The sequence below is a fragment of the Cynoglossus semilaevis genome, chromosome 6 (assembly GCF_000523025.1).
Source record: "Cynoglossus semilaevis isolate Cse_v1.0 chromosome 6, Cse_v1.0, whole genome shotgun sequence".
In the NCBI taxonomy this organism is placed as follows: Eukaryota; Metazoa; Chordata; class Actinopteri; order Pleuronectiformes; family Cynoglossidae; genus Cynoglossus; species Cynoglossus semilaevis.
The window spans coordinates 312,235-322,277 of NC_024312.1; the positions used below are offsets into that span (position 1 = coordinate 312,235).

General features: G+C 39.1%; 2 protein-coding genes across 3 annotated transcripts in view; one reads left to right on the plus strand and one right to left on the minus strand.

The window, feature by feature from the left end:
* The window catches only part of rasef2 (RAS and EF-hand domain containing 2), a 12,549-nt gene extending 10,444 nt beyond the window's left edge, over positions 1 to 2,105 (plus strand). The window contains exons 13-16 of the mRNA XM_025056293.1: positions 399 to 513; positions 600 to 713; positions 813 to 889; positions 988 to 2,105. Of these exons, the coding sequence (XP_024912061.1) occupies positions 399 to 513; positions 600 to 713; positions 813 to 889; positions 988 to 1,090 (409 nt within the window). The 3' untranslated portion in view covers positions 1,091 to 2,105. The remainder of the gene's footprint in view (positions 1 to 398; positions 514 to 599; positions 714 to 812; positions 890 to 987) is intronic.
* fkbp16 (FKBP prolyl isomerase 16) overlaps positions 1,874 to 10,043 on the minus strand; it is a 66,913-nt gene continuing 58,743 nt past the window's right edge. For both annotated transcript variants that reach the window (XM_008311011.3, XM_008311012.3), the window contains 5 exons: positions 5,754 to 5,971; positions 3,697 to 3,911; positions 3,533 to 3,610; positions 2,598 to 2,735; positions 1,874 to 2,507 (listed from right to left, as the gene is read on the minus strand). In XM_008311011.3, the coding sequence (XP_008309233.1) occupies positions 2,421 to 2,507; positions 2,598 to 2,735; positions 3,533 to 3,610; positions 3,697 to 3,911; positions 5,754 to 5,971 (736 nt within the window). In that variant the 3' untranslated portion in view covers positions 1,874 to 2,420. The remainder of the gene's footprint in view (positions 2,508 to 2,597; positions 2,736 to 3,532; positions 3,611 to 3,696; positions 3,912 to 5,753; positions 5,972 to 10,043) is intronic.

Sequence of the window (10,043 nt, forward strand, 5' to 3'; positions counted from 1 at the left end):
AAAACATGCTGCCAAGTGATTATTTGGATCTCAGTAACAAATATATAATATTCTGAAAAAGTCTTAAAAAAAATTCTCAAAAATAATAGAAAATTTATTTTTATGAAATTAAAAAATTGATCCAGTGTGACTTAATGTACAAAGACTTTTATTAAAAGTATCTGCTTCAGTGTGTTTTTACCCCATTTCTTTGGCTAACTTTTAAATGAGTTTTCAGCTCTTTATTTGGCTAAATGAAAAATGAAAAACTTGTCAGCGCTTCTTGGCTAGCAATTGTATCGTCATTGGTCTTTTACAAGGCAGCCTTGGCCATACACATACTTTGGCTTTTGTTTCTGGAACTTTCTTCACACGTTTGTGGCTAATGTTTAGATTTTCCTGCATCTGTTCATTTCTAGGTTTCGCAGTATTGCCAGGTCATATTTCCGTAAAGCTCACGGCGTCCTGCTGCTGTATGACGTTACCTCAGAGAGCAGCTTCCTCAACGTCAGAGAGTGGGTGGATCAGATCCAGGTAAAATCCTGAAAAACAAACCAACACATGATTAGGATTTCACCAGGAAACACAAACTTTATCAACATCCTGTTGTCTCCGGGCAGGATTCCACAGAGGAGACGATTCCCATGTGTGTTATTGGGAATAAAGTGGACCTGAGAGACGAGTGCCGCGAGGACAGGTGTGTCAGCACCGCAGAAGGAGAGAAGCTAGCCAAAGTGAGACTCTTTCAGAAAAAAAATATCATAACAATTCCACTTCCACCCTTCCTTCCCCGCTGTCAAAATAACCTGACCGCACACTCACTCCCCCTACAGGCGTACGGAGCTTTGTTCTGTGAAACCAGCGCCAAGAACGGAACCAATGTGGTGGAAGCTGTTCTTCATCTGGCCAGGTAGAACCTCACATGTGGAGTAACCTACAATTAAAGTTGTTGTTTTTTTTTAATCCTCCATCCTCAATAAAGTTTTTTTTTCTTTTTCTTTTCTTCAGAGAAGTAAAGAAAAACATCAAACAAGGACAACGATTGGAATCTGACGTCAAACTGAGTCCGTCCAATCCCAAGAAGACGTTCAACAACTGCTGTGGCCGGTAGAGACATCTAGATTTTTATGTTATGTATATAGACAAATACTAGGGATGTCCGATAATATAGGCTGACCGATATTAGCATAATTATATAATATCTGTAAGAATTATCGGTTTTCCCGATAATTTTTTTAATGAAAACTAACACAATGTCTGGGTTTCACCAAATGACGTGTGCCCTAATTTTAATTTGGGGGATAAACAGCAGTATATGAAAGTGAAAGCCACTAGATGGCAGCAATGCAGCTCATTTAAATAATCTCATACAGTGGTCTGTACGGATAAGTATAAGTAAATATAACCAGACCGATATTTGTATTGGTTGATATCGGAATTGGAAATTTAGTTTTTGGACAATATCGCATTTTGGTCAAAAAGTTAATATCGGACATCCCTAACAAATCCCTATAGACACAGGTGTACAGACAAATAGTTTTATTTTAATCGTACGTTTTGTTGCCTTAGATTTTCTAAAACGTTTGACGCCACAGTTCAAATTAACTTAAACAAACGTGTGTTTTACAGTCAGTCGTTACAAACTGGAGTTTTAGAAAAGTCTGTCTCACCTTCTCGGTCTCTCTCGCTGCAGTCGTTCTCTCTTCATGGGGCAGTGGTGGCTCGGTGGTTAAGGGAGCGGACTTGGGTTCGAGTCCACTCGCTGCCAAGTTACCACTGAGGTGCTGCCCCCTGCTGATGGGTTAAAAGTCTCCACTTTAAACCAACTGACTTTTCTGTAGGTTAAGTTTTTTTGCGTTATAGAGGTTCAAAGAAAAACGAAAGAGACCAAATATTTTTTTTTAGATAGATTGTAATTTAAAGATCATTTAAAGTCACATCACAGGGCAGCTTTACAATAGTAGCAGGTCGTAAATGTAACGCGTTTTTAATTAATGTTAAATGTGGGAATAAACATCTGTGCTTTTTTTTTTAGAGGTCAAGTTCAGCTCTCTTTCAGTCTCTGAGTTAAGACTGAAAGAGAGCGAGCTGAGGTCCAGTCTCAGAGAATGACTGTACAGGTAAAAGTCAAAGACAGGGTTCACGCGGACTCACGTGTCCGGTTCAAGTCAGTTGTACAGGATTAAATGTCAGATTTTTTCAGTTTTTAAAAATCTTTGTACAAGTCCCGGTCTCAGAGGGACTTCCTGTCCAGATCAGTGTTCTGTAATTGGTTCCCAGTGTTCTGAGTTTTCAGACGGTCCAAGTCCGAGGCGGAGTGTTTTGCGTGTCCATGGTCCAAGTTTGGACTTGAGTCCTGTGACCTGCAGCTGCAGAGAACTTCCTGGTTCAGAACAGAACTCCAGTCCATGACGTTCCAGCATGTCCACAAAAGACAAAAGTCATTGTCTTATACTTAAAAACACGGACGTCGCCAAACTTCCCAGCGCCACCACCAGGGCTCCAAGGACAAACTTCCAGGAAGTTCCCTACAGGAAAAAACAAAGTCAAAACCTGCTGCGTTCCTTCTCAGGAGACAGTACTGCAGTACTGAGACTACATGTGGTGTTTGTACTCACCGTTGGGTTCTTCTGAGGAGGAACCAGGGACGATGACGTGTTCTCCTTCAGCAGCTCTGCACTTCTGGGTTTGGGCGTGTCTGAATCCTGACTTCCTGTTTGTCTCCTCACCAGTTTGGATAACTCCAGGTGGATGACCTGACGGGAAACAGGGTTTTCAAACACAGTTAACTGTTAGTTTTATGCCTGGTCTGTATTAAAATAAAATTTCTGTTAATTTTTACTTTATTTAATTATATACAACTGGATTTTTTTTTTAATGTTAAAAGTTATCCTTCCAAAACCATTACCAAAATGTCCAGCAGGTGTCAGTAGAAGTGTGAACGACGAATATGAACCTGCAGCTGTTTAACTTCACTCATAAATTTGACTTCATTTTTATGAATCAATGGACCGTTTTTTCTACTACTGTTGCACTTTATTCTCATTATTTTATAACTTCTGAATATTACAGTTTTTTTGTAGTATCACCAGATTTTTCCTCATCATATATTTATGGAAATTATCAACTTTTTCGCAATACTGTCAAATATTTTGAATGACATGATGTAATAGAAATAAAAAATTCCATGCATTTTTCTCTCCTGTTTTACTCATTAATTAATACTTAATTAACATGACTTCCTGTTTAAACCTGTACACATTTTAATTACAAATTTTATTTTATTTTCCACTTCATAAAGTGGAACTTAACTTGAATTATTTCTTTATTTATAAATTTAGTAATAAAGTTCTTTTCATAAACTTATGCCTCATAAAAGTTTAATTTATTTTGTTAAATTTATTTATTTTTCTAATTTTACTGATTTTTTTTTTGTAGTACTTTCCTGATCCTGATAAGTCGTACTCTAATAACAGTGTTTACAGCTTTTGAGGCTATAAGTAAAACTAAAGTACAAAGTCAAACGGGTCAAAGGTCACAGACGACCCCTTACCTTGGTGCTGGGCTCCAGCTTCAAGGCCTTCCTCAGCATCTCCATGGCTTCTTTATATTCACCCTGGTCCGACAGGAGCTGGACACAAGTGAAAACATGTGAAAACATGTCGATACACTATGAGCTGACCCCTGTTGACCCTTGGCCCGGCCCCGCCCCCTCACCTTTCCGGCCCTGTAGAGAGCTTTGACGTTGTGTGGACTCAGGGTCAGGACGTCCAGACTGGCCTGCAGGGCCTGGTCCAGCTGCTCCAGTTTGATGTGAGCTGCTGCCAGGTTGTTCAAACACTTCACCCTGGACTCCTGGACCTCCATCAGCTCCACTTTCTCCTCCTCCTCCTGCTGGACCTCCGCATTCTCCTCCACACCACCGCCCCCACCTGGAAGGAAGCAGAACGTGGCAGACGATTATTTTTCTCAGAGGTGGTGCTGTTAGCTAACCTGGCTAACTTTTTAGCTATTTCTAGACTCGCCTTTATCTTTCCTCACACACAACTTAACATTTTTTCACTTCTTTTAGAATTATTTTAGATGTAGCTATTGCTAGTCTTTTTTGGCCATGTTTGTGACAAGTTTATACTTTTACAAAACAGATATAAAAAAAACATTAGCTTACATATCTTTTTGTCTGACTATTATTAGTAAATTTGAAAATATTTTGTGTTAAATTAAAGTTACTTGCCTATGTTAGTGTCTTTATTTGAAAATATTAAAATAAAGACAAAACTAATGTTACAAAATTTTATATTTTGTATAATATATATAAATATATATAATGGTTAATAAACCATTATTTTGTAATAACATTGATTTTTTATTTTAATTTTATTTGTTTTACCTAAAAACAATGATCTTTTAAAGACTATCCATCAAAAACAGCATTTGTTTTACATCTATTTTTTTTATATTCAACCATTAAATGTGTTGTTTGTCGCACAGACAGCTCAGAGAAACACGTTTGTGATTCACGAAATGTCACATTTAGCTGATAAGCGGTTGACATTCAGCAGGGTAAATATCAGATGACAGTGATGTTGATGCAAAACTGGGCAAAAGAACAATCTTATTTATTAATATGAAATATTTACATAGTAAATAAAAGCGATTTTGGGACATTAGGCGTAAATATTTAACACTATTTTAAAGATTGTGCTAGCATGTAGAGAGTTGCTAAGTGCTAGTGGCATGTAATATGTTAGCAGCATTTTGGGGACACATTAGCACATGATGTAATAACATAATGCTAATTAGGGGTGGGGAGTGGCTAGTTAGTAGTGTGCTAGCACATACAGCATAGTTAGCAGCACAGATGAACACAGCTATTCCGCAGGATTACGCTTGTTAGCAGTGGCTGAGTACGTAGCTTATTGTGCAGCGCTAGCAGGTGGGGCGTGCTATCATTGAATAGCATTATCGTGCATGTAGAGTAATATTTAGCGACGTATAAACACGGTTTGTTTTTTAGCTAATTATTAGCATTTCACACAAGAGACAAATGTCTTTTTTTTATCTCCATTATTACCGTTACTTTTACATCTCATGTGAACATAATTAGCATGTTTTCATTCTTCATCCAGATGATCTTTGATTTAATTCTCTAATGATATGATCTCCCTGGCCTGATCACCTCCTCTCTGCTCATGACCTCCACCTCCTGCTCCTGCCTCCTCCTCCTCACTGATCACAGAAGGTTGTACTAATATGAAGGCTGATGAGCTTTAATGAAGCTAAAGAATGAGTGGAAACACTGAGTCCCGGCTCTGCATGGTGACGGACTCATTAGTCTGAGCTCACACCGCTGCTGCGCTGCTGCTGGGAACGAGCCTTGAATTTAATGTCGCGTTTAATTTCTCTGTCTGTCTCACCATGAAACGTAGTTTTATCCTGAAAATCTGTGAAAAATTCATATTTGTTATCAATGGGCTAACTTTTAGCTACCTGCTTCATCCTACCTGGTTTGCCAATTATTATCTCCTTTTAGCCTCTTTTGTTTTACCTTAAGGCTAATACAGCTCCTGGCTAAGGCTAGCTACTTTTTAGCTATTTTTTTGGGCCGGTCGTTGGTAGTTTAACTACTTATTAATTATTAAATAATATTTTTTATGGATTTCTAAGCTAACCTTTAGACGTCGTCATGTCATATTGGTCATCATTCGGTTTTGTTTAGGTCAATTTTTGATAAGACGTTAAAACAACAAAAAAGACATGAATCCAAACAGTACCTGGAACCGCTGTGGTCAGAACCTCCAGAGCTTGACCGTAGGCCCTGGCCGCGCTGACGTAATCCTCCCTCTGGAAGTGGAAGTTTCCTCGCTCACGCTTTCGGCTGCCCAGACGGATGCGGTCGGCGACGGACAGAGTCGACCGGTCGGGTTTGTCTCTGACGTCCAGCAGCTGCAGCTGGTACAGAAGAGGAGACCAGGCTGGGACGTCAGGCTCTCTGCAGAGACACAGAAGAAGAAGAAGAAGAATTCTTGATTTAATTTAATAATTTAATTTAATTTGTTTTAACACATTGTTAACCTTTAGCTAATAAATTGCTTCCTTTGGGTTTTTTTTTAATCTCGTTTCACTGATGTTGGTTAAATCTTTGGCTTCTAAAAATATTTTTGGGTGCTTTTAAAATTGAGTTTTTACTGTTTTTGTAGTAACTTTTTTATTTTTATTTCCTTCACCCCTTGGTTAATTGACGTCATTGTCATCATTTCTGCTTCAAAGACGAATGTTGTCTGATTTTTATGGCTTTCAAGCGGTGATCTGTGCTGACTGACCTGTGTTTGCTTCACCCTGAGTTGACGTAGTGTTTGTTTGACGGAACAGAGAAGTTGTTAGGAAATAAATTATTCAACCTGACTCTCTGTCCTTCACACAGACACACACATCGTGTATACGGTGTCACCTGCGACCAGGCTCTAAAACCTGAGCCTCGTCGCTCACCTGAACAGGTCTTTTACGGCCAACCTTTTTTTTCATTTTTTTTTTGACACTGAATGTTGGAAATTTAGTTTTTTTTAAATCGCTTTTCAGGAATTGTATTTTAAGAATTTTTAGGGATGTTTTCAAGCACGTTAATGCTGTTTAAAAAATATTACGTCAAGTTTTTGGAGGAGTTTCGGTGAACAAAGCTCAGATATGTTTGCTGTATTATTTCTATTATTCATATCAAGGACATTTTAAGGTATATATACACACGCACACACAGGTATTTTCTTTGGTGCTGACGTCTCCGGACTGTGAACAGATCAGATTTCCTGTGCTCATAAAAACTGACGTGAATTAAAGAGCAGAATGTCTTTTCCCTGATGTGTCACGGGAAGTTGTGTGTTGCTTTTTGACTTCCTCATTAAGGTGCCTCTGTGTGAGTGTGTGTGTGATTCAGGCTGTTATCAGTGCCATGGACGCCTGCAGATGCTGATGGGAGGTGGGAAAAAGGGGGGGGGGGAGTCCAGCGTCTGAGGGAAAACACTGGTCACTCTGACGTCACTGGTCCATTAAAAAGGCTGGAAAAGGACAGTGATGCACCTCCGGCCTGTTTCTATGGTGACAGCCTCAGATAGTTCACGCTGATATGCCGTAATAAATCTGCATCTGTGAAGCGTCTGTCATTATAAGCAGTACTGCAGTACAAGGAGTAAAAAGACTTTGTACTGTGTGTTTTGTTCTGGAGAGTTAGTCAGAAAAAGGTCAAGGAAATCGTCAAAAAACACTCACATTCCCAGTGAAAAAAAACTTCCAAATCACCAAAGTTATACAACAAGTAGCTAACAAATGGTTAGCTCAATAAGATACGGCTAACGTTTAGCAGAATATATAGAAAAATGCTAATACTTGAAAGAGAAGAAAGAAATATAAGATAAAAAAACTTCACATCTTTGCCAATAAAAGTGGCTAAAAGTTAAAAACTATTCACATCCTTGCCAATAAAAGTGGCTAAAAGTTAAAAGCTAAATTATTACAAATACAAATGTAAAAACATATCGCTAACAGTTGATGAACGTGATGAATAAGAAGCTAAAAATGCTATCTTTGAAGAGCTAGTTAAAGCAGCTAAAGGTTAGCCATGAAGGTGGTAAAACAAGGTCATAAAACAGTGGTGCGTGTGACGTCACTGGGCCATTAAAGGGCTAGAAAAGGACAGTGATGCACCCCCGGCCGTTTCTATGGCGACAGCCAGACAGACAGTTTACACTGATATGCTGTAAGGCGCTGGCTGCCGACGCCGCAGCTGCGCAGCGTCTATCGTAATAACATATCCTTGAAGATTTGTGTTTTCATGGAGCTAAAAGGTTCACTTTGCTGCTGCCGTTACCGCTGCTGCCTCCAGGATGGAGACTTGAGTCCAACACAGCCACAGATTAGAGGAGATTATCTTTAATCCCGACTCTGGAGAGACGTCACAGATGTTTTCATCTCTTTGTCTGCTTCCTTCCCTCAGCAGTTCATTTACAGACAGCTGTAGGACTGCTGACAACACAGAGGCCAGCAACAGCAGCAGCAGCAGCAGCAGCAGCAGCAGCGATGACCACAGGGGCCACAGGTGATGAGGGTAAATCACATGAGGGACAATATTATTATTATTATTGTGAGATTACAATAACAATAACAAATAACTGGTATATTAATCAACATCCCCATAAACAGTATATTTGGTGATATGTATGTATTGATAACCCATAACCAGCTAAAACTTAGTAATAGCAAACTAGCAAAAAAAACAAACAGTACTAGTTAGCAAGAATAGCTTTTTACTTCGTGGGCTAAATCTTAGCCTAAGATTACTAGATGTTTGGGGGGGAAAATGCTGTATTTGAATGTATTTCTGCTCATTTAATCAAATATGAGATATTATAATAATATAAGATATTATTAAAAATATTATTAATTGCATTAAATGACTAGAATTCTCTCATGGGGAATAAAATTTTCGCCTCAAATGAAAAAAATCGTAACTAATGTTTGAAAATCCTGTATTATTTTACAAAGCCATTAGACTGAAATAAAGAAAAAAAACGCGGTTCAAATCATACAAACTTGCAAACTCAATACGGCATTTTACAAACATCAGTCAGCGGTTGTTCGTATCTACGAATGTTCGTAAGTCGGACGTTCGTATCTTGGGGAACCGCTGTATTTACTGTATATATAAAAATGTTCCAACAGCAGAGCTAACGTTACAGCTGCAGTGTTGAAGGGAAACATTTTGATATCATTAATCTCTGCATCTCAGAACCTGAACGGGTTTGGGCTCCACGTCAGCTGACGTCCAGACACCGGACAAACTCCTGCTGCATCACTGCTGCAGCAGCTCAGGCTCACTGACGTGACAGAGCTAACAGGAAACAGATGACCCTGCTCCAACACACACACACACACACACACACACACACACACACACAGTGGAATGAGGAGCAGTATTGGAACACCGTGGGCCGGGGTGGATGATGATAGAGTGGACAGGAGTGAAGAGGAGGCGGATTTGAAAATGAAACTCAGTGTTTTGTTTTCATTCCCAGCTGTTGGTGGAGTTTGAAGTGATAAGATCGCGTCCTGCTGCAGATGAGGGCGGCCGCGTCATTCATCCCCGGAGATGAAGCAGATTCCAAAGTTACAGACTACAACACAGCTGCAGCGTTTATAAAAAAAAAAAAAAAATTAAAATAAGGCTTAGGGGCCCCTAACTTTCTTTGATTTCATCAAAATACATTTTCGTGAGCTGCCACTAGGGTTAGAATTTTTTTTTTTTTTTTTGGGGGGGGGGATTTCTTTGAGTACTAGTCAGGATGACCGACCTCTGTGTCACCTGCTGCAGCTCACAACAAACATCTGACAGAACCAGGTGAACAAACTGTCAAACATAATTACTGTGTGTGTGTGTGTTGAGGGAAAACACAATGTTTATCTTTACCACCACTGCCCTGATTTAAATCATCTAACTCTGTGTTTCTGTCTAACCTGAAGAAAGACTTGAAGTCTCCCAAGTCAACAAAACTGTTGCAGAATATTTCTAGACCTAATATTTCTCAGGATTCACTCTGAAAAATGATTAGTCAACAAAAAGCAGATCACAAATGGCAACATTCTTCAGGGAAACCTCCCTAATAATTAGCCAAACAGGTTGAGTCGCAACTTAGAAACACAAAAATGTTAGCCAAAGAAGTGGCCAAATATTTGCTAAAACAAATGCAAGCAACTAGCCAAACGGGCAGTATGTTTCAAAAGCACCTAGAGCTTAGCCAAAACGTTTGGCCTCAATAGTAAGCTAATAGCTAACAACCAAAAGATAATACAATGTTCGCACAAGTTTAGTTCAATTAGCTATGTATGTCGCACACAAGTTATCGGAAAATGAGTTATTTCAATTCAATAAAAAAGCGGACAGCTAACAGTTAGCAACGCGGTCTCGACAACTGTCACATCTCAGATAAAAGTGGCCGTTCACAGCGCAGACACAAATCTCAGAATAAATTATTTGTTCCGTTTCTCTCTGATAATCTGTGGACACACAAAAAAAA